Raw genomic sequence first — 23822 nt, forward strand, 5'->3', positions numbered from 1 at the left:
CACTGGTCCCATCACGGAGCCGCTGCCTTTCTTTACGGCTGGCCTCTGCTCACGCCTACTTCCCACATAACTGTTCCGGCCACCCCTCCTCACCACCTGTCTGCCGCTCTAGTCCTCTAGCTAACCAGCAGTGGCCCCTCGACTTGCCAGTCCCAGGTCCCCAGGAAAGGCTGAAGTCTGCAGAGACCAGCTCCATTTTCTCCCCGAATCAGGGGTCACCGGGCAGCCTAAGGAAGGCATTCCTGAAGTTGGATGCCCATCCAATGAGCAGCGGTCAGAGGGGCCACATGGCACAGATGGCCTTGCTCACTCAGGGAGGGCAGAAGATTCCCTGGGAAGGGAGTGGGCAGGCATGGCCCCTGGACACGCCTAGAGCGAGACTCGGTTGCTCCTGAAAGATGGGGCCGAGGCCAGGCATGGGAGGAGAACCGTCTGCCCCTTGTGTACCAGGAATACTTGGGCACTGCTGTCTGTGAGGGGAAAGGGGACGGCAGAAACGGACCTGATTTTACAGGGCAGGAGAGGCTCCTGGAGCACAAGCGGCCTGAGAAAATGGCCTTGAGTCAGTTACAGGCCTCTGACAGTTGGGATTGAACTCGGGCCTTCGGACTCCCCTCCCAGATGTTTTCCCAGCCATCCCACATCCCTCGGCCTCCTCGGCCTGTCGCTGCCACAGCGGCTTTTAGGGCCCGTCTGTGCCCCCCTCCCCCTCCCCGGCCCCTCCCTCCCTCACAGGATGCTCTTCGGGAGCTTTCCTTCTCTCCCTCCTGACTGAGCAGGCAGAGGGGAGAGGGGTGAGGGGTGGACAGAGGCCCCACAAATCCCGACCCTTCACAGTTTAAGGGGCCGTCCACCCACTCACTCCCCAGGAGGTCGGCCAGGTGCATTCGCCAGAGCGGAGGCAACGTAAGCCTCAGGAGAGAGGACAGCCAGATTCCAAGGATAGCACACCCCATCGATATCACACCGACTCTCGGAGTCCGAGCCCGGATCACGGAGGCCCAATGCCCATAGCTTCGGGGGCTGAGGTTTCAGATCCTTTCATGGCTTTACAACAGGCTGTCTCACAGAGAGAACAGACAGCAAGGGAGACATACCTACCCACCTAGGGAAGCCTTATAAAAATGATGCTAGAAGTCGGTGCACAAAAATAGTATCCCTCTGTAGAGTTAGAATAGCCAGGAGCTTATGTTACTGAGTTGATATTTCACTACGATTGCAGGGTTGTCCGTATAAAACGGTTGAGTGTAAATAAGCACCAGCCCAACATCCCTGGGACCAGAGTCTAGCGCAGCTTCGGGGACTCGGGTCCTGGCGCGCCAGGCAGGAAGGTGGCAATGTGCCTCTTACCATGTTGGTGAAAGGGTTGTCTCACCAGTGGCTTGGCCGTGTCTTTGCTCCAGGAGGCAGAAACCATCATCCAGAAGATCAAGCAGCAGCAGTACGCAGACCTCCTGTCCCACGACCAGCTGCTCATGGAGAGAAAGGAGCGGAAGGTTTTCTTGCACTTCGGTGAGAACCACCATCCTCTCTCGCGGGCCCTCTCCCCCCAGCATTCTGTCTCCCCTTTTCCCAAGTATCCTCACCGGGGGGAAGGATTACACCTGGAAAAGAGGGAAACTTGGCCAGACGTGAAACATGGGAAATCAAAACTGAAACCGTGGTTTTGTTTGGTTTCAGAGGAGGAAGAAATCACATTCGCCCCCACTTACCGTTTTGAAAGACTGACTCGGGACAAATACGCCTACACTAAGCAGAAAGCCACAGGGGTGAGTCCTCTTCCCCGCCCTCCGTCTCCACCCCCCTTGCACACCTCACCCCTCTTTTGTCCATTCCCATAAAGGTGAACGGGAAGTGAAGAGCCCCCTCATCCACTAGGTAGCAAAAAAAGTAGTAAAACTAGAAATCATATGTTGATCGTGTCACAGAGCAAAACCCTTCCCTAAGGAGAGGCTGGGCAACCAGAAATGCACGCTGCAAGGAGTTGCCTCATGACGCTTCTGTCCGTGCGTGTGCGTGTGTGCGCGCGTGTGTGCGCGCATGTGTGTGTGTGTGTGTATATGCCACATGTTTTTTATCCATTCATCTGTCAGTGGACATTGAGGTTGCTTCCATGTCCTGGCTATTGTAAATAGTGCTGCAGTGAACATCGGGGTGCATGTATCTTTTTGAATGAGAGTTTTCTCCGGATATTTGCCCAGGAGTGAGATTGCAGGATGATATGCCAACTCTACTTTTAGTTTTTTAAGGAACCTCCATACTGTTCTCTATAGTGGCTGTATCAATTTACATTCCCACCAACAGTGTAGGAGGGTTCCTTTTTCCCCACACCCTTTCCAGCATTTATTTGTAGACTTTTTGATGATGGCAATTCTGACCAGTGTGAGGAGATACCTCATTGCAGTTTTCATTTGCATTTCTCTAATAATTAGTGATATTGAGCATCTTTTCATGTACCTGTTGGCCATCTGTATGTCTTCTTTGGAGAGATGTCTGTTTAGGTCTTCTGCTCATTTTTTGATTTGGTTGTTTGCTTTTTTGATATTAGGCTGTATGAGCTGTTTGTATATTTTGTGTCTTTTTTAAGTCCTGTACTCAAATATATTTGCTAATCTGCCAAATCAGTCATCATTACACAAGCTTCTTTGCTGCAGGACTTATCAGAGCCTTTACAGGTTTATGAGCACGTGGTTCTCTATGGGAAAATTCGTGTGCCAAATTCAATTGGTCATGAAATATCAATTAATATCTTATGAGACCACTTGTGTTCCACGGAACAGTGTTTGCGGAAACTGTAATAAAGCATCCCTTCATTCTTGTTCAACAGATATTTACTGATGACCTATGATGGGCTGGGCACTGTCCCAGGTCGTGGGAGATCAAAGATGAGTCAGATGTCTGCCCTCAAAGAGTTTGTAGTAGGAAAGACAAGACAAGATAAATACACAACTAACTAACCAGAGATGGAATATAATGCGATGCCCAATGCTGTGAGGAGAGGTCACAGAGGGAAATGACCATCAGGGCAGGGAAGGATCAGGGAGGCTTCTTGAAGAGGGGCCACTTGGGGTGCCTGAAGGGTGCTTGGATTTCGACAAGACAAGGGCTGAGGGGGCCTGATCCATTTCAGGTAGAAAGAACTGCCGGAGCAGATGCCAAGGCAGGAAATTCTGGCATCCATCCCCTTCTGGGGCCCAACCCAGGGGAGCCAGCCCCATGCCGGGTCCTGGGGGTTAGAGGTGCGGCAGTGATGAGCTTCCCTGGGGCCACTGGAGACCTGGGGAAATAGAGAGCATTCTGGGCATGACCTGGACTCAGGGGCACATGGGAGACTGGATGGAAGTGGGAGAGAAAGGCCAAGAGTTGGGGAGATGCCAGAACAAAGCAGGAGTTAGAGAAAAAAAAACACACACTGAGAGGAGGAGAGCAGACTCAGGACTGCTGCCGTGACAAGGCTGAGACCCGGGGCAGGACACCTTGTGAGGTGCCCACTGGCTGCTGTGTGCCTGGGCTCGTCTGGTTTAAAGGCACCCTCAGGGCAGGTCCCTGGGGGTACATTTGGAGGCAGTGAAGGGATGGTCTGGTGGGATTTGAATATGAGGAGAAAGAAACTGGGGCCTGAGGTGGCAGAGAGGGGGGTCCTTGATGCCAGGCGAAGCGTCTTCACCCACTTGATGGGCACCTGTTTCAGGAAGCCACTGCAAGTTCTGCTGAGGGGCCAGAAGCGTCACAGTGATACACAGAGAGGACTGGTCTGCGTCAGTGTAAAGGATGCGGATGATGCAGGGGACCAATGAGGAGGCCAGTATGGAGGCTCCAGCCGAGAAATAACTGGGCCTGAAGCTGGGAGGAGCCCGTGAAAATGAAAGAAAAGGAGGAAAGCAGGATATGTTGATAGATCGGATTGACGTTGATAGAAACTGTGAAATCAGAAGGCAGGGCTGGCTCAGAGGGGAAAAATAGAGCTTGTTTTCAGACTTACTGTATAACATGACGGGAAAATCCCAGAGAAAACATCCAGAAGGCAGCTGAAAATACTAGACTGATACTAGGGCTGAGTTGTAGATTTGGGAGTTGTCTGCACAGAGAAGATGGTCAGATCCATGGGAGTAGGTGAGGTCACCAAGGAGTACATGGACGATGGAAATAGAAGAGCTGTGGACAGATTTGGGGGTCATCTCCATTGAGAGAGGAGAGGAAGAAGCAGAGACAGCAAAGGAGACAAAAAAAACCGTGTGTGTAGGTGGTGGGAGGGCCCAGCAGGCAGCTCGCAGCATCACAGAAGCCGGGGCTGAGAGACTTGCCAGGATCAGTGGTCACCAGCGTGGAATGTGAGACAAGGAGAATGTGTGTGGTCATTGGAACCTTGCACAAGCAGCTGGACTTGGGTTCAGGGATTGGGTGGACACTAAAAGAACGGTTGACATAGAGTCTTGGAGGTGAAATCCAGACCGCAAGAGGGTAAGGGCGGCTCTTTACCAAGAGTGTGCAGGTGAATCACTGGTGAAGCTTTTCAGAAATGCAGATGCCTGGACCTCCTCCACAGAGGTTCTGATGCAGCAGGTCCAGGGGTGGGGCCCTGCTTTCTGGGTCCTTGTAAAGCTCCACCAGCAATTGACCGGAGCAGCCAATGCTGAGAACTGCAGTGTTACGAATAGTCTGGTAGCATCTATGACATCTAAACATGCACCTACCCTATTCAGCAATTCCACTTTGTTGTATACCTGAGGGAAAGTAGTGCATTTGTTCACCCGACGACAGATACAGGGGTGTTTATAGCAGCTTTGTTTATAATGTCCAAAAACTGGGAACAACCCTATTTCCATCAACATTAGAATAGATCGATGCGATTTATACATACAATGGAATACAACTATGCAATAAAATGAAAGAACTTATACAAGCAACAGGGTGAAGAAGGCTGAAAGAAGCCAAATGCAAAAGAATATATACTGAATAAGTCCATTTATAAGTTCAAGAGTTGGCAAAATTAATCAATGGAGACATTAGCCCCAGTAGTGTTTACCTCTCAGAGGAAGTATTGACAAGGAAGGGGCCTGAGGGAACCCTTTGGGATGATGGACATTTTCTATATCTTGATCTGGGTAGTGGTTAAATGGGCATATACAAATGTAAAAGATCCTCAAGCCATACAGTATAGATTACTACACTTTACTCTATGTAGGTTGTTCCTCAAGTTAAAAAAGAGTAAATGGGCAGTCCAGGAGTAGAGGCAGTGAAAACAGAACATTCTTGAAAGAAAATTGGCAAAAAGAAGAAAAGAGAAAAGTAATGGAAGGCTCTTTTAGGATGAGAACGTTTATGTTTGTAGGCAGAGGAGAAAGAGCTAGAACTTAAGTGGAAAATGATATTCCTTAAGGAGTGTTGTTATCATTGCCAGCTTGCCTTGTCTGTCACACCCAGTGGACATCTTACTCACAGTGTAGCTTGGAGAGGGCTCATCATAGTACATGTTGTTTGAAAGATTAGATGGGTATGTGGAGGGCTGGATGGATATGTGGATGGGTAAGTGGATAGATGGATGGATGGATGGATGGATGGATGGATGGATGGATGGATAGGTAGATGAGGGATGGATGTGTGAGTTGACGGGTAGGTAAGTGGATGGATGGATGTGTGAAGGAGTGTGTGGATGGATGGTAAGTATATAGGTGGATGAATGGGTGTGGGGGGTACTTGGAGTGTGTTATTAAAGTGAGTGGCTGGGTTGAATATACAGGTAGAGGGGTTCATCTGAGTCAGAAAAAAAAGGTAAGAGAATGTAAAAATACAAGAGATTCTGAAATAGTGAGGAGGGTAAGGAAGCACAGCCAGGTGAATCGATCTCATTCTAAAACAGGAGTCCAGGTGTCTGGAAGTGTGGGGCGTGGCCGTGCAGCCAGGACATAAGGCAGGCAGAAAGGGTTTAAAGCCACCTCTGGGGAAATCCTATAAAAACCAGCAGCAGATGAATCCAGGATTACAGATGCAATGCCTCGATCTCTTCTTTTACAACGTATCTTTTAAAGTAGCATGCATTTTACAAAGCTTTGACTTTGACTTGCAGATGAAGTACAACTTGCCCTCCTGGTGTGACCGAGTCCTCTGGAAGTCTTACCCTCTGGTGCACGTGGTGTGTCAGTCCTACGGTGAGTGGCAAGTTGAGAGGTTTGACTGCCCTAAACTAAAGGACTCCAGTCTGTCCGTCTGTAAAATGGGAGAACTCCCTGCAACCCCAGTCAGGTGACCTTAAAGAGGTGATGCATCCTGTCCCATCTTGGGCTGCAACAGAATAAATATCTTCTGGTTTGGGAAACATTTGAATTATGGAGCACTTTTTAAAACAAATCTAGATTTATTTTATTTTATTTTTTTTAGATTTATTTTTTTGAAAAGAGCCTATTAGGTTTGAACCATATAAAAGTGGTGTTTTCATAGATCAAAAATCGTTACCTATTGGAAATTCATATGGTTCAACCGAATGCAAATCATGAGTACACACATGTGTTTGGGGGAGATTTAAAGATAAACTGGGTTAAATTGATGACAAAGACACAAGATGCAATATTAAGATAAATAATTATGGAAAAGTTATCCAGCCCCATTTCACCCCCACAGAGTGGAGGTTTTGCTGCTGCCCAGTGGCCACCTTCCTGGCTCCCACCCTCTGTGGGGACCAGCAAATCCCCACGTTCAATTCACGTCCCATAAAGTTGAACTGCTTTCCATTCCTTTCTTGTGTGCATGCCTTCTGCTGCCCAGAAGGGACCAGAGCAGCTACCCTGGGCTAGTTTAAGGCACGCACCCTGCAGTCCCCTGGCCTCTGAGCTCTGTCCCCAGGAGGGACTTCACTCCCCTTTAGATGCGCGGAAAGGCAACCCACTCCCACAGCCAAGGAACTGTTCTGCTTCGAAACCTACAAAGGCCCACATCCCACCCTCTGCACTCAGCCTCCTCCCTTGTATGTCCCCTCCTCATACCCCATCCACACCCGCACTCTCCAGGCCTGTGACCCTTCCTGCCGCCGGCCATCACCCCGGTCCTGTCTCAGCGCTGCCTCTGTCCCTCGTCCTGCAGCTCCACGAGTCCTGCCAATTCTGCGGTCGAGTCTGCCTTCCAGCCACCCTCTGCAGAAATTCAGGAGAAAGTGGTGGCTTGTGGCCTTACTGCTTTTTGAGCCTAAATCTGGTTTTCAAAACGATCCTATCATGGAGGTTTTTAGAAAGAAGGAGGGAGACTCATCTGCAAGTGGCATTGAGGAGCTAGGAGGCCATAGCTGCTCCCTGTCTGGGCCGTGCATTAGGGAGGGGGAGGAAAGCCAGGCCTCGCCTGGGAGGCTGCAGTGACTTCCAGGAAGGGCCAGGTTTGAAACATGAAGGGAAAGTTTGAAGAGGTAGGGAATTTTGCTAACAGCATTTCATGGAATGCTGGAGGAGGGTTTAATGAGTTGTGAGTGGGCAGGAAATTGGGAAAGAAAAGGGGATGAATGTCCAGAGCTCAGGAAATGGGGGTAAACTTTGAGCTTGAGTCTCATGGTGGTGACATCAATAGCATGTATCAGTTATCTATTGCTGCGTAACAACTACCTTAATATTTGCTTATCATCCAGCAGGCTAGTTCAGGCTGTTTCTTCCTGGTCCTGGGATTCCCAGCTGACAGTCCCGGATGTGGAAGTACTTTTTAGGTCTCTGCTTGCCTCACATTTACTAATGTCCTATTGGTTAAAGGAAGTCACCCGGCCAAGCCCAGACTCACTGTGGGAGGGTGGACCCATAGGGCGTGGTTATATGGAGGCCACCTAGGTAGGAGTCCACCTCCCAGGTTTCAGGCACAGTTACTGTAGTGCTAATGCTATCATGGTCAATACACATCTAAAGTATTTTTAAGAACATTTTTTAAAACTCTGCTTGTCCACCCTTTAACTTCTCCTCTTCTGTTGCCACCACAAACTTGTAGCCCCTCACTCGGCCTGACTCCTGCGCCTCCATCATCTCCTGCTTCACACACACCAGATCCTCACCGACTTCTTCCTGCCAGTGGCCAAACATGCTTTAGACTGCTGCCCCTCCTACACCTTGCCTCCTGTCTCGGGGAAGGGATGCCCTCCTCCTTGCCTGGATAAGCTTTTCACCTGGGCCCTTTGCTCCATGCTCTCCTTCTAGCCCAGTCCCAGCATCCCCACTGTCCCCAGTCCCAGCATCCCCACTGTCCCCAGTCCCAGCACCTCTACTGTCCCCAGTCCCAGCATCCCCACTGTCCCCAGTCCCAACACCTCCACTGTCCCAGTCCCAGCACCTCCACTGTCCCCAGTCCCAGCACCTCCACTGTCCCCAGTCCCAGCATCCCCACTGTCCCCAGTCCCAGCACCTCCACTGTCCCCAGTCCCAGCATCCCCACTGTCCTCAGTCCCAGCACCTCCACTGTCCCCAGTCCCAGCATCCCCACTGTCCCCAGTCCCAGCATCCCCACTGTCCCCAGTCCCAGCACCTCCACTGCCCCCAGTCCCAGCATCCCCACTGTCCCCAGTCCCAGCATCCCCACTGTCCCCAGTCCCAGCACCTCCACTGCCCCCAGTCCCAGCATCCCCACTGTCCCCAGTCCCAGCATCCCCACTGTCCCCAGTCCCAGCACCTCCACTGCCCCCAGTCCCAGCACCTCCACTGCCCCCAGTCCCAGCATCCCCACTGTCCCCAGTCCCAGCATCCCCACTGTCCCCAGTCCCAGCACCTCCACTGTCCCCAGTCCCAGCAACCCCACTGTCCCCAGTCCCAGCACCTCCACTGTCCCCAGTCCCAGCATCCCCACTGTCCCCAGTCCCAGCACCTCCACTGTCCCCAGTCCCAGCATCCCCACTGTCCCCAGTCCCAGCATCCCCACTGTCCCCAGTCCCAGCACCTCCACTGTCCCCAGTCCCAGCATCCCCACTGTCCCCAGTCCCAGCATCCCCACTGTCCCCAGTCCCAGCACCTCCACTGTCCCCAGTCCCAGCACCTCCACTGTCCCCAGTCCCAGCAACCCCACTGTCCCCAGTCCCAGCACCTCCACTGTCCCCAGTCCCAGCATCCCCACTGTCCCCAGTCCCAGCATCCCCACTGTCCCCAGTCCCAGCACCTCCACTGTCCCCAGTCCCAGCATCCCACTGTCTTTCTTCTTCTCATTCTCTTTCTCCATCCATCTCACTGTTGTTTCAAGTTGTCTTTTTGACGGTTGTTTGCAAGTGAGCAATTTTTTTTCCTGTTTATTGGCCATCTATAGTTCTCTTGTGAATTTTCTGCCCATATCCTTTGGTTGGTAGAGGAGTGGTATGTTTATTTTTTCTTTGCTGATTTGTAAAAGCTGTATCGAGAAGGACTTATATCTGTTTATTGCCTTCTCGGTCTCCTGTGCTGTGTCTCCTTTGCCCACTGATGCTGGGTGTGTCCTGGAGTTTCATCCTCATCTCTTGTCATCCTTCATGTCTTCCCGGCGGGGCCAAAGCGTCCTCGAGGCCTCTGCTTCCACCTAACGTCATGACTCCAAATCTGACGATAAATCTCCAGCCCTGAGTACCCAGCCAGACATTTCCACGTGACATAGCAAAAGCACTTAGGACTCAGGAGTCCTAGACCTCTGCTCTTTCTCTTACCCCCTCCAAACATGCTCTGCTGCCTTCCCTTCTCATCTAAGCACGAAGCTCCTTTAAAAAGTCGTCTACACTCAGTGTCTGCACTTGATCGCCTTCCACTCTCTCCCGAAATGGCACCTTCAATGGAAGGTGCTATTTCTCACTGATGGGTTCAGTGACGCTAGATCCCCCTCCCACTCTGGGCTGTGAGTGCCTCATCAATACCACAAAATGCTTAGACCAGAAAAAGCTCCACAGTTCATACACGCAATGATCTATATATTTAAAAACTCCCAAGTCTTTAGGAAAAACTACTACAGCCCACAATTAGCCATAGAGGAGACAGGGTCCCACTCTTTCACTACTTTCAAGCGTGGTTATGGAAGGTCAACAGGTACAAAACCATGAAACTTCTGGAGGCTTCCATAAGTGCAAGTTGATTTCTGCCGTGCGTTTACCATCCTTGGCTTGACCAGAAGGGTTTCTCCTTCCCTGCTCAGAAATTCCTTCCCTCCCCTGCAGGCAGCACCAGTGACATCATGACAAGTGACCACAGCCCTGTTTTTGCCACATTTGAGGCAGGCGTCACCTCCCAGTTTGTCTCCAAGAACGGTAAGCGGTGGGTGGTGTCCATCCCTTTGTTCTCCATGCGGACAGAAGGCCTGGGTGCTCATCTTCTGGTTGCAGCAATCAGTTGTCTGTGTTAGATAAAGGCTTATCCTTCCAGGCAAGTCCACAGTCCATCCATCGGGTCCCTTCATGTCCAAACCATATCATGATTTCAGTCCAGATCATGTTCTTGCTCTCTTTGGCAAATATGCCAGCTTTTTTTAAGCTTCAATGTTAATACAGTCTTTAAAATTGGGAAAATGAGTGTTTTCCAAGGTGTGGCACATGTGCCGCCAAAGACAATTCTGGGTGGGACGTGGATGAACATTTATTAGTAAGGCATTTATTTTAATATGTTTTAAATATGACTCTTCTGTGTAAGGCAAGAAGCACTGGTTTTCCATTTAGTCTTATGATATACCTTTTTATTTAAATACGTTTATTTACGTTTTAAAAGTGAGTCTATTTAAAGAAAACGTTAAGTCAATCTTAGTGCATGTGCGTGGTAGGCGGCAAAAATTGTGAAGATAGGATGCAGGTGACTGAGTTTGGGGAAACATCAGAGTTAATAATACTCTATAGATTTGCCGGTAATTTTTCAAATAATCCAGCTCGGCCCTGGTAGCCAGGCCAGCCTTGTCCCAGCAGGGGTCTGGGTGTTGTCTGTGGCATGTCCAGCCCTGGGTCTGGGTGACCGGGGAACCATGTTGTCACCTCCTCTGCCCACCCCCCACTTCCATGGTCAGCAGACATCATTTAGGAGGGCTGAGTGCAGCGCCCAATACAGGTTGGAAAAGCCTGTATTTCTCTGTGTCCTTGGTGCCCGGAGGGGTGTAGGTGAGGCTGGAACCCTGTCTTCTGGGACACTCTTGCCCATAGGCTGTTGGGTCTAACATCCATGGCCCCAGCAGTGTGACCGCCACTCTCCACACAAGCCTTGACCCACCATCCTGTCTCTTTCCTAGCTCTGGCCACTGTGCCTTTCCAGAACCTTCCACCTCTTCTCCAGTCCCCACCCATCTCTCCTGTCTCTGAGTTCCTACAGCGTTGGTGGGGCAGCTTATGCATCACACCCTTGATGAGGACCCTCGTCACATCCCCAGGGTCAGCCTTGCCCTCCCTCCACTGGGACTCGGCACACAGCAGATGCTCACAAACACCGATTACCGGGATTGAGCGTTGGTTGAACGTCTACCTAAGCAGAGCCTGGCCTTGGTGCTGGGGAGTTAAAAAAAGAAAGGAAGGCTAAGTGAAATAAGCCAGACAGAAAAACAAGTACAAGATACATATATAGTATCACTTATACGTGGAATCTTTTTTTTTAAAAAAAGGGAAGCCAACTTCATTCAGAGAGTACAAGGATGGTTGCCAGGAGCTGGTGGGGTTTGCGGGGAGGAGATGTAAGTCGAAGGGTACAAATTTCCAATTATAAGATGAATAATTTCCAGGGATCTAAAATTCAGCTTGGTGACCACAGGTAATAATACAGTACTGTACACGTGAAGTCTGCTGAGAGTAGATCCTAAGTATCCTTACCACACCAAAACACACGGTTAATTATGTGAGGTGACGGATGTCTTAATTATCTTGATCTTGATAATCATTTCAGAGTGTATATGTATATCAAGTCATCGCATTGTACACTTTAAGTATACACAATTATATTTGTCAGTTTGTCTTCAATAAAGGGAAAAAGAAAAAGAAAGGAAAGCAGGAAGGATGGGAGGGAGAGAGGAAGGGAATGTGTGGCCCTGCTCTCTGGTGGCTCAGGATTTATATGGAGGGACAGAACACTGTTCAAAGCCAGCCTAAGGACACTTGCAAAAGCATCATGTAAATGAAGAGCATACCTGCAAGTTACCTGGGTACAGGTGAGCATAGGAGCTCAGAGTAAGCAGCAGGAGTAACTCTGCCTGAGGAAGGGGAAACAGGCATCACTCACTATGTAAACTTAGAAATGAGACAGATTTGGGTATCAGGCACCTGAGCCATCACACAAGCTCTCTTTGCAAGAACCCATGGGGAGGCTGAGGCATTAAGGGCGCTGCCCAAGGCCACACAGCTTTAGTGGCAAAGCTGAACATAGAACTCTTTCCGCTCTGCTCTGCACCAGCTTTGATTCGTCAGAGAGGCTGTTACCATCATCGGGGATGCTTGGTGTGGGTGGTGGGATTTCAGGAGAATCCTCTCCTTCCACTTAGACTCTCAACGTCCCTGGACCCTAGGAAGGAGCTCGGTGTCGGGGGGGCTGGATTGAAACGCTCCATCTCCAGACACATTGTGGAACCGAATCTCTGTTCTCACCTGTTCCAGGCCCCGGGACTGTCGACAGCGAAGGGCAGATTGAGTTTCTCAGGTGCTACGCCACACTGAAGACCAAGTCCCAGACCAAATTCTACCTGGAGTTCCACTCGAGCTGCTTGGAGAGTACGTGCTTGCTGAACTGCCTTTTAGGGGGACAGGCACGGCCCTTCCACAAAAGCCTTGTCATTGATGGTGCTTTTCTCTGCTCTCTGGGAAAGACTACGGATCAGCCTCAAAGGGGGGTCACAGAGTGGGGCTGCAAGTGGACGGTGCAAGGGGACCCTCAGTTACTACAGGGGCCCACAGTATCCTGCAATACTGCTGCTCCAGCCCCAGGAACGGGTCAGTCACTGGTGCACAGACCCCTCGGCCCCTTGTAGGCAGCTGGGCAGCTGGACCCTCTCCTTGCCCCTCCGGGCAGAGTTTAGCCCACTCGAGGGTCCTCCAAGCCGGGGCTCCAACTCAACCAGAGAGTCTTGGGCAAAGGTCCAGAGCTTGTGGAGGCCAGTGCTGGGGCCAGAGCAGCTGCTGGTAATCGCTTGTTCTTCCCCGGGGTCCTCTGCTCTTTCCTACATCACAGGCATCTTTCTCAGGTGGTCCAAGCATTCAAAAGCAAACTAGAGATGGACGGCCACCCAACAGCCAGCAGCAGTTCGCACAAACTGTGTTTAGGAAACACCCTTTCTAGGTGCCATTTCTAGGCATATTGTCTAAAGCTGTTCCACGGTGAGGGCATCTGTGTGGTTTCTAGCTCTCCGTGCTGAGATGGTCTGGGGTGGGGGGTTGGAGGGGAGAGGCTGGCAAATCAACCCCACAAAAGGAGGCATTTTGTGACGGGATGACAGATGCTTCCAGAAATTGGGAACAGGGCCTGTGCCACCAGCTGCAGTGCTGCCCCACCCTCTTTCCTCCTCAGACCCAGCCTGGGCTGGTGACAGATCTGCCTTCTCCAGGAAGTCTGCAGGTCCCCGTTCACCTAGCAAGGGCAGAGCACTTCCAAAAATGATGAGGATTTTTGTGCGGGTGTTTTTAATAAAATATCAAGGCATTTGCATACATTTCTATGGAAACAGCATATTAGGAAGCTTAAATTAGCATTTCAAAAGGCTGCTATCTTGAGTGGGATGAACCATCATGTTTCCTAATCTCCTTGCCTGTGATGTGATGATTTCTTTGTTGCCTGGTTTGTTGCAAAGAGGAGCCAAAAAGAAGGGGAATCTCTCTGAGTCTCCTAAAAATAATTAGACCGTGTTGGCAAATGACCATCCCCTGCACCAAAACAGAATCCCCAACAAGCCTGACTCCTAAACGAGGCTGTGGCCCCTACAGATACAAGAGGAAGGAGGGTATCTTCATTGGTCCTGGCGGGACAACCCAAGGAGTCTTCTCTGTCTGGTTCTTGTGCTGTTTTCTGAAAGCCAGCCTTCTTATCCTCGGACAGGTTTCGTCAAGAGTCAGGAAGGAGAAAATGAAGAAGGAAGTGAAGGGGAGTTGGTAGTGAAGTTTGGCGAGACCCTTCCAAAGGTAATTCAAGAACAGGGAGGATTTAGCCTCCATCAGCCAGCGGTGCTGGCCAGTGGCAGAGCTCCGGCCAGGCCTGACCGGAGGGAGTGGGGCTCCCACGGGCCAAATGCAGGAGAGGCTGCCTCTCTTTCAAGGCGGCTTATGACGCCCTTCCCAGCAGTGGTTAAACGTGGGCCTGAGCCTAGTGGCCCCAATATTCCTAAATGAACTTCGATTCCCCTGATGGATTGTGGAAGGGATCTAGAGGGTGCCTCATCTGACCAGGTGACTTTACAGAGAAAGGACCGCAGGCAGATCCCAGAGAGGCTTGTTCATGGTCACGCGGCCGCAGTGACGTTCTGGAACTTTCTGAATGGAGATAGAGTCCATCCTGTCAGTCAGCATGCACCCAGAGGCCCGCACAAGGGGTGTCTTGGTATCTGTGGATGGGAAGGAAAGGGGCAGCCTGGGACCTTTTCATTAGGCCCTACTGTGTTGGGGTCTGTATGAGGAACAGCCTTAAGGTGTGAGAAGGTCACAAGTCGTAGCCAGCATGTAGGAGTGAATCTAGGATGTGTGTCTGTCCCTCGCTGAGCCACCCTCCAACAGCCCACAGGACAGTCCAGGCCCACGCGAGGGGCTCCGCTGCAGGTGGACACAGGCCTCCTGCCCAGATGGAGGGCGGGCCCCATGGTGCCCCCTTCAAGGCAGCTCCATCCCAGGAGGGGGCCGAGGAGAGGGCTGTACCCTGCTGGGGGGCAGGGAGTGGGGTGCGTTCAGACCTGGCTCCTGGTCCCACCAGTGTTTGTGTATCGGCCCGGCCCCATCCCCCTTGATCCTGCGGTGGGCAGAGGAGGGGGAGGAAGGGCAGGGAGGCAGGGGCGTGAGGCATGTTTGGAGTCAGGCCCTCTCCCCAGGGCCGGGGTGCAGTGTGACGGGGTTAACCCCGCCTTGCTATGCAGGGTGGACACATGGGTTCCTTCCTGCTCTCTGGGGCAAGAAAATCAGGGATTCGAATTTGTTTAAAAAGAACGTCTACAGTCCTTTTTCCCACACATTCCCCTCCTCTGGGCTGGCAACCCTCACCCACGTGTCCCCCACCTGTCCAAGCTAATCCTGTGCCCTCTCTACAGCTGAAGCCCATCATCTCTGACCCCGAGTACCTGCTGGACCAGCACATCCTGATAAGCATTAAGTCCTCTGACAGTGACGAATCCTACGGTAAGGGTCCCAGGACAGGGGCTGCAGGTGCCACACCTGCTGATCGAGGCCTCTGATGTAAGGGAAGCAGCGGTGTCTCCTTCACAAAAGCCCACCGGCTGCTCCGTTCCCCATCCCGGTGCTGCCAGAGGGACAGTTAACTGGAAAGCTATCCTTCCGACCCCATCAGGCTCCTGGGACTGACAGCAAACAGCCACAACACCTCCCACCTATGGAGCTTTTCCTGTGTCAGGTTCTGCGCCAGGTGCTGGCACGTATTACTTGAGTTATCCTGACATGACCTTGTGAAGCAGATACTATTCTCTCAATTAGTCGATAAGTAAACTGAGGCTCAGAAAGGTGAAGTGACTTGCCTAAGTCACACAGGTTGTAACTGGCTGAGCCCTAATTTGAAGCCAGGTCTTCCCGGCATTGCCCAGCGCCCAGACCAGGCAGGCTTGAGAACGCCTGTGGCCCCGCTAACTGTCCTCCTAGAGAGACACCATCTTCTGTAACATCTTCAGCCTGTCCCTGGCTCCAGGTTTGCCCTTGCACTTGGTACATGCAGCGCAGCAAGAGCGTGGAGTGAGGGGGCAGGTAGCCAGAGAGAGTCTGGAGCCAGATCCGTACAAGCCAGGCTGGGGGTAGGTACCGTGTCCCGGGGACGGAAGGGAACCACAGGAGTCAGGCAAGATGGCAACATGGTCAGCTTTGCATCTTAGAAATACGTGTTTGCAGTGATCAACACGAGAGATGAGGGAGCCAGAATGAAAGTAGCGAGGGTTAAAAAAAAAAAAAAAAAAAAGGAGAGACAGGTTAAACTTGAGAGGTACTGAGAAGGGAAATTGTTTGACCACGGGAATCGGGGGGAGAGGGTCGAGGATGGCCCTGAACTTGTGATTCGAGTTGCTGGGGTTAATGTTTCCGTTTCCTGAACTGGGCTGGCTGTGGTGAACAGCAGGCAAAGGAGACTAAAACGGTTCAGCCAGAGAAGTGGGAGGAACGCCAAAGACCGGGGTCGGGGACGCTGTCAGAGCTGTTCAAGATGACGTGGTTGTGAGAGCAAATGTGGCCGAGAGATCCAACCCAATAAAGACCAGTGTCCTGCAGACAGAGGGGCTTGGGGACGTGTGGGCTTGGGAGAGCCGTGCGCACGGCGAGGGAGTGAGCGGGGGTGAGGAGGCCGAGGGCTTGAGAGACCAGGATGTGCAGCTGGGTCCAGGGAGGGTGTTTGTTTTCAATGGAAGGAATTTGAGGGGGGTTAATGCTGATCGATGGAAGCCGGGAAGCAGAAAGAGGCTACCGACAGGAAGCGTGCCCATGCGTGTCTGTCACCCACGGTGCAGGCTCGGGATGTAGGTACCATCACCGCCCTCATTGCAGAGGTGGGGAAATGAAGTGACTTGTCCAAGGTCACACAGCCATTGAGTGAGTTTGACAAGCTGCTGTGTGACCTTGGACTTGAACCCAGGCAGCCCAGCTCCAGAATCGTGCCCTCTACTCCCTCCCAGTGCAGCACTGGGAAAAGGGTCCCTGAGCCAGGGCAGGGGCGGGCAGAGCCCGAGGACTGTGATGGAGCAAAGAGAAAGGATCCACGTGGGTGCCAGAGTGTCGGGAGGTTTGCTGGCAGGAAACGGGAACACAGATCTGACAGTTCCATTTTCTTTTCAAACACTGTAGTTCTCCTTTGTCTCCTCCTCTCGGTATTCATACTGACAAACAGCATATCATACTAATAATTAGGAAAAAAAATCATCCAGCAGTCTCATTCCTTGCTACAGCAATCATTTTTATTTTGCTTTCACACTCCCGTGTTCATCCATAGGCACACATAGATTTCTATATGAATAATTATCACAGAGACACCATTTATAGTCTGCTTTCCTCACCTGGTATTAGATGATACACATTTTCCATGATCCTCCGACCCAGCCTTCATGATGGTTGCTTTTAATGGCTTCATAATATTCCATGGATTTACTATATCCTCATTTTTAAAAGTACTCCTTACTACTACTATTGAGGCTCTGCAAATTATTTTTGTTAGTGTTATCAACAATGCTGAGATGGATCTCTTTGTGGACATTTTTATTTTTTATTGAGGTATAGTTGATTTACAATGAGTTAGTTTCTGATGTATAGCAAAGTGATTCAGTTTTATATGTGTGTATATATATATATATTCTTTTTCATATTGTTTTCCATTATGGTTTATTATAGGATATTGACTATAGTTCCCTGTGCTATTCAGTAGGACCTCGCTGTTTATACATTTTATATATAGTATCAATAGTTTACATCTGCTAATCCCAAACTCCTAATTTATCCCTCCCCCACCCTTTTTCCCCTTTGGTAAGCATAAGTTTGTTTTCTGTGTGAGTCTATTGCTGTTTTGTAAATAAGTTCATTTGTATCATATTTTAAATTCCACATATAAGTTATAAGTGATATCATATGATATTTGTCTCTGACTTCACTCAGTATGATAATCTCTAGGTCCATCCTTGTTGCTGCAAATGGCATTATTTCTTTTTTTTTTATGGCTGAGTAGTATTCTATTGTGCATGTATACCACATCTTTATCCATTCACCTGTCGATAGCCATTTAGGTTGCTTCCATGTCTTGACTATTGTAAATAGTGCTGCTGTGAACATTGCGGTGCATGTATCTTTTCAAATTAGCGTTTTCTCCGGATATATGCCCAGGAGTGGGACTGCTGGATCATATGGCAACTCTATTTTTAGGTTTTTTAAGGAAACTCCATACTGTTTTCCGTAGCGGCTGCACCAATTTACATTCCCGCCAACAGTGGAGGAGGATTCTCTCTTCTTCATTGTGGACATCTTTTATTCTCCTTTGGCTACATTTGTTATTCTTTTTTTTTTAATTTATTTATTTATTTTTATTTTTGGCTGCATTGGGTCTTTGTTGCTGCACGCAGGTTTTCTCTAGTTGCCGTGAGCGGGGGCTACTCTTTGTTGTGGTGCACAGGCTTCTCATAGCGGTGGCTTCTCTTGTTGCAGAGCACGGGCTCTAGGCACGCGGGCTTCAGTAGTTGTGGCACGCAGGCTCGGTAGGTGTGGCGCACGGGCTTAGTTGCTCCGCGGCATGTGGGATCTTCCCAGACCAGGGCTTGAACCCCTGTCTCCTGCATTGGCAGGCAGATTCTTAACCACTGCGCCACCAGAGAAGCCCACATTTGTTATTCTTTTGGGTCGTCTCTTTAGGGCAATTTCCCGTGTTTGCTGGCTAAAGGGTATACATATGTTTGTGGTTCTTGGTGCTCGGTATCCAACTGATGGCTGTGAAGGCTCCGTCTTGCCTTGTGGACCTTGCCACATCCCAGTGTGCAGGTTTCCCCAGATCCTTGCTGGCACTGGGTATCCCTTGCTTCTACTTTTGTTAATTTCATGTCTGTGAGAGAGTCCCTTACTGCTGCCTTAATTTGCATTTTTGATGGCTCAGCAGACTGAACTAGTTTCCATGTACTGAAATCAACCATCTACACTTCTTTTTGTGGAAAATGTCTGTGGGGTTATCTGCCCATTTATCTGATGGAGATTTGATTTTGAGGAGTTCAGATAAAATACCCTCTGCGTGAAGCTGGCTGCAACTAATGTTCCCACTCAGTCCTCTTTCCAGTTTTGTTTTTTCTCTGTGCAGAAGTTTTAAACTTTTCTGTCCTATCTGTCAGTGTTGTTTTGTCATTTTTCACACTGCTTCAAACCTTGGGAAGTTATTCCTTCCAGCAATCAGATTAGTATTTAATTCTGGTTTTCTGCCGGATTTTCTACGATTTACTTTTTTTTATACCCACTAATCTGCGTGGAGTTCATTTTGCTGTAAGGTTTGAGATGTTTTCCCCAAATTGCTGAGGAGTTGTTCTGAAAGTTTTGTTCCCTAATCCCTGCCTTGGCCATTGTCGCAAAGGATCATCTCTGGGCAGGAGAGCTAAATCTCCAAGCCAAATGCATGGTGTTTCTCTGGTGAAATGGCGGGACTGGGTGGGGGGGGGGGGTGGTGTCTTGACATGACTGCCGTCTCCCCACCTCCCCAGGCGAGGGCTGCATTGCTCTACGGTTAGAGGCCACGGAAACTCAGCTCCCCATCTACACGCCTCTCACCCACCACGGAGAGATGATGGGTCACTTCCGGGGGGAGATTAAGCTGCAGACCTCCCAAGGCAAGAAGAGGGAGAAGCTCTATGGTAAGTGGGCACGACCCCTCCCCTGCCCCCTCTTCAGTGCTGCTGGGTCGGGGACAGGAACGGAATAGTGTCTCTGCTGAGGCCTCAGACAGAAAGGCAGCATCGGAGGGGATCTCAGAGGCAATCTGGCCCCACCCTTAGCAGGTTCGAGAATCTCCCTACAGAACCACAGCACCTCACAGCCACAGTCACCCTTGCCCGGCCCCAGTCTTTCTTCCTTTTCACACAGGCAAGAGGTCATTTTCTCCTTCTCCTCTTTGCTTTACTTCTTGCTCAAAAGCACTCAAATAACAAGGCCTAAAATGCGTTGGGCTTTAATTTTCTACTTGATCTATGAAATGATCAACTTACAAACGTTGTCTCATTTATCTCTCACCATAGCTCTGAGAGCCAGGTGCTACCCTTGTTCGGTAGATCAGGACACTGAGGCACAGAGAGGTTAAGTGACTGGCTGAAGGTCACACACCGAGGAAGTGGCTGGCGCAAGGGGAAAGTGCAGGTTCACTCACGTAAATTCGTAAACGTGATGGGGTCCCGCCTCTCACACAAACAGTGAGACAGCAAGATGTGCGACGGTCTGACACCCCCTGCTCGTGCGAACGCCCTGGGCCATCACGGGTGCTGCCTCCCTTGGATGGGGCTCCTCCTTCTGCCCTCTGGGAGCTCCTTTCTCTAGCAGGATCTAGACCTGAGGGGGACTTGGCACCCCTACAACCATAGCCAGAGTCAGATATGAAGATGGGGTCCCAGTTCCCCATTAAGCTCGTGAACAGGTTGGCTTTGGGCACCAAATGCTCTTGTGTTTCTTTTATTCAGATCTGCCAAGAAATATTTGTCTGTTTTATCCCTTGCTGACACCAACAAGTTGGAAATTGCATGAAATGACAACTCTGGGTCACACATGCCAACTCTCCTCCCTCTGGAGCCATGCAGGCATAACTAATCCATCACCGAACTCACACAAGGTCTCAGAATCTGCCCCCAGGCAGCCATTGTTCACTTTCCAGCTTCCGCTTGCCAGGGGAAACCTCTCTGCCGTCCTGGCCCAAACCCTGGGAGCTGGGCCCTTGCACGCTCTCACATGCTCTTCCCTGGCCCTTTTCTTGCAGACTTTGTGAAGACGGAGCGGGATGAGTCCAGTGCACCCAAGTCCCTGAAGAGCCTCACCAGCCAGGACCCCATGAAGCAGTGGGAACCTGCCAACAGGTAGAGCGGGGAGACGGGGGGTGCCAGGGCTACACCGCAAGCTAGCGTGGCTCTGCAGACCCAGGACTGGGAGTGGGGAACTGGAGCAGAGAGAAGGCAAGGGCCCAGAGGGAAAGAAAGCGCTGGCCACGAAAGGCCTGTCATGCTTCCAGCTCGAGGCCTCTAACCACAAACCCCTGGTGTGACTGCAGCAAGGCCAGCGCAGCTCTTCTGCGCTGCAGAGTTCAGTTCAGTTCAGCAAACACTGGCTGAGCACTTCCAGGTGTCAGGTTCTAGAGAGACCAAGGCAAATTAGGTGCGGTCCCTGCCTTAGGAAGGTACATCCTACTAGGAGGACGCCCAATCCCGGAGGCCGCAGCCCCAGAGATGGTCGTATGGAACAGCTGCGGTATTTCCTGAGGGCCGGGGACATCGGCAGCCATGGCTCCAGGGCTAAAGGCCCCACCCTGTGACTAAGGCGGAAAAGCATTGGGGGAAGTGCGTGCAGGCTGCTCTTGGCAGGGACTGGGCTGGGAAGAATCTGGTCATCAAAGTCTGGATTACGAGGGGGACAGCAGTCCCCGAATAGCAGGGTCACCACAGCTCACTGATACGGTCTCGAGTTCAAGCCAGTGAGGTTTGTCGTGGTGTCCGCGGCAGCTTACCTGCCAAGGGGGCAAAGCTGTGCCAGGCAGCCGAGCGAAATCCCAAAAGCCACCGCCGAGCCCAGCTTATTCCTCTCCTCCTTTCAGCCCCAGCCCCCCACTCCGTGCACAGCAACTCCCACCCCCCTCCAGCCTCTGACGGTAGCCCTAGGCATGAAAGTATCCCTTGCAATCTTTTTCGCCTACTACAATCCCCTCGATGAAAGCACTGCAGCTCTCAAATGTCTGCTTGACTCCAGAATCAGGATCAGTGTAGGTCAACAAAGTATTTTCCATTGGACCAGCACTAGAATTAACACTTACTTCTGAAGCAGGCTCGATGGATGGGAGTGGGATGTGCTCAGAACCAGGCTGGTTGAGCAGATGGGAGCTGGGGAGCGTGTGTGACAACCTATATATGCAGAACTCTACTTACTAGTTAGTTCTCCGGAGAGCGCCGTCTTACAAGGAAGGACGACGCTCCTGTCACCAAGAGGCAGCACAGTGTGTGTCTCAGGGTCACCTCACCAGGTCTGGCCAGCCCCTCCACAGCTGTCAGCTGACTCCCCCACAGTCGAGGCTGCAGCCTTGACCTCTGTGACCTCCACGCTCGTCTTTCCAAACACCCGCATGGCTGTCTCCATCCTGATGCCTCACAGACGTGCAAGCCGACTGTCCCAGATGGAACTTTCCATTTACCACCAACACCCTACCACCACCAACAACCCCCATAGTCACTCAGCCCTGCCAGCCACGCCAGCCTCTCATTCCATTCTGCCCACTTGCTCACAGGTCTTCAGACTGTTGCTGGGACAGGTCAACCCCTCGTACCGCAGGGCCTTTGCACTTACTGCTTCTCCCCTCCCTCCCTTCTCAGAGAGGCCCTCACTGGCCACCCTACGCCCAGATAGTCCCAACCCTAGTCTATCTCTGCCCCTTTTGTTACTCTCCGTCAGACTTGAGCAGTGTATAATTATCTCGTCTCTCAGGCACAGAGCTTGTTTTGTTTGTCTCCCCATCATACGTTGGTTCCACGAGAACAGAGACTGTGGCTGTCTCATTGACAACCATATTTCCTCCTATTGTTCCTGGTGTTACCAGGCACTCAGTAACTATTTTGTTGTATGAATAAGTGAATGAATGGACAAATGAATGAATGAATCCACCACCCCAGAAGTGAAGGAGTTGAGGAGAGCCTGAGGAGGCCCGAGGGGGCATCAGAGCACACTGTCCTCAGGCTGGTGCTGACCTAGAGGAGCCCTGAGGTGTGACTCTGTGTGTCTCCCGTGCAGGGTCCCTCCATGCGGTGGCTCTAGCATCACTGAAATCATCAACCCCAACTACATGGGAGTGGGGGCCTTCGGGCACATGAAGCAGACCCTGTCCCCCGACCAGCAGCCCACTGCCTGGAGCTACGACCAGCCGCTCAAGGACCCCTCCCTGGGGCCTGGAAGGGGGGAGAGCCCTCCAACACCGCCCTCCCAACCTCCCATATCACCCAAGAAGTTTTCATCATCGACGGCAACACGGGGCCCCTGCCTCAGGACGCAGGAGCCAAGGTGAGCGTCGTCTTCACCAAGGCCTCTCCCTTCCCTAGGTTTTCACCACCAGGAAAGCTGGCCCTAGAATAGAAGCTGCGAGAGAGCAGGGCGGTGTGTTCACTTTGGTCAGTGACTCACCCCGGGGCCTAGAACACAGTAGGCTCTCGAGAAATGCTTGTAGAATCTCCGATTCTTAGCCTATTGGTGTAAACCTGAAAGGTTTTTTAAAAAGAGGATTTAAAAAATTTAAATATAGTGCCTGAGAAAAACACACTCCTGTAAAAACGACCTTCACTGAAAAATACGTTTCTGTAAGTAGTGAACCCTCGTCAACCTCCCACTCCCTGGAGGGCCCTGCAGAACAGAGGTGGGAATTTCCACGTAGGAGTCCCTCCCCAGCTCCGAGTTCCCCTCTCTCTTCTTAACCACGAGGGTTCCTGTTCCCATGCGCAACTCTCCTGTCTCTCCTGTTGAGGCCAATTTGAAGAAACAGCAGCTGGGACCAGGAATTCCGAAGGGGAGGAGAAGAGCCAGCCTGCAGAGGGAGGGGGTTTGGCCATGAAACTTTGGGAAAAACCCAGCGGTTAGAGAGAGCTGACCTGCACCGAGAACTGGTCCAGGCATCACGTACCTGGAGGCCCGGAGCCCGGAGCCGGGGAGGAGCCCGCAGAGCTGCCGCCTTAACCAAGCAAACCCATGCATGCGTGCCTTGTGCAAACGCAGGATCGGGAGCCCCCCAAGTTTCTAGTAACCACAGGGTGACAGATGGAAATTAAAAGTGCAGACCTTAATTAACAATGATTGAAGATGCACAAAATGTCATTCGCATCGGCTTCCTTTGGGGGCTGCCTGTACTGTTTATAATGACTTCAGGGCGCGGCTCTGGGCCTGTCTTCCCCTCTCTGAGGTCCTACGTTCCCCATGGCATTTTCTGTCGTGTATTAAGAGCCAGGGAACGGCATGTTGTCAAGCTCTGTTCCCCTCATCTCCCGCCACTTCCAACCCTCCCGCGCCTGGCGTGGCT

At 51.1% G+C, this 23822-nt stretch overlaps 1 protein-coding gene across 1 annotated transcript in view; it reads left to right on the forward strand.

Moving 5' to 3' along the window:
- The window catches only part of INPP5D (inositol polyphosphate-5-phosphatase D), a 130029-nt gene that overhangs the window by 100517 nt on the left and 5690 nt on the right, over nt 1–23822 (forward strand). The window contains exons 16-25 of the mRNA XM_057551877.1: nt 1404–1512; nt 1681–1769; nt 6068–6149; nt 10127–10216; nt 12527–12640; nt 13959–14041; nt 15154–15241; nt 19279–19428; nt 20538–20634; nt 22550–22816. Of these exons, the coding sequence (XP_057407860.1) occupies nt 1404–1512; nt 1681–1769; nt 6068–6149; nt 10127–10216; nt 12527–12640; nt 13959–14041; nt 15154–15241; nt 19279–19428; nt 20538–20634; nt 22550–22816 (1169 nt within the window). The remainder of the gene's footprint in view (nt 1–1403; nt 1513–1680; nt 1770–6067; nt 6150–10126; nt 10217–12526; nt 12641–13958; nt 14042–15153; nt 15242–19278; nt 19429–20537; nt 20635–22549; nt 22817–23822) is intronic.

The sequence above is a fragment of the Balaenoptera acutorostrata genome, chromosome 8, assembly GCF_949987535.1.
Source record: "Balaenoptera acutorostrata chromosome 8, mBalAcu1.1, whole genome shotgun sequence".
Lineage (NCBI taxonomy): Eukaryota > Metazoa > Chordata > Mammalia > Artiodactyla > Balaenopteridae > Balaenoptera > Balaenoptera acutorostrata.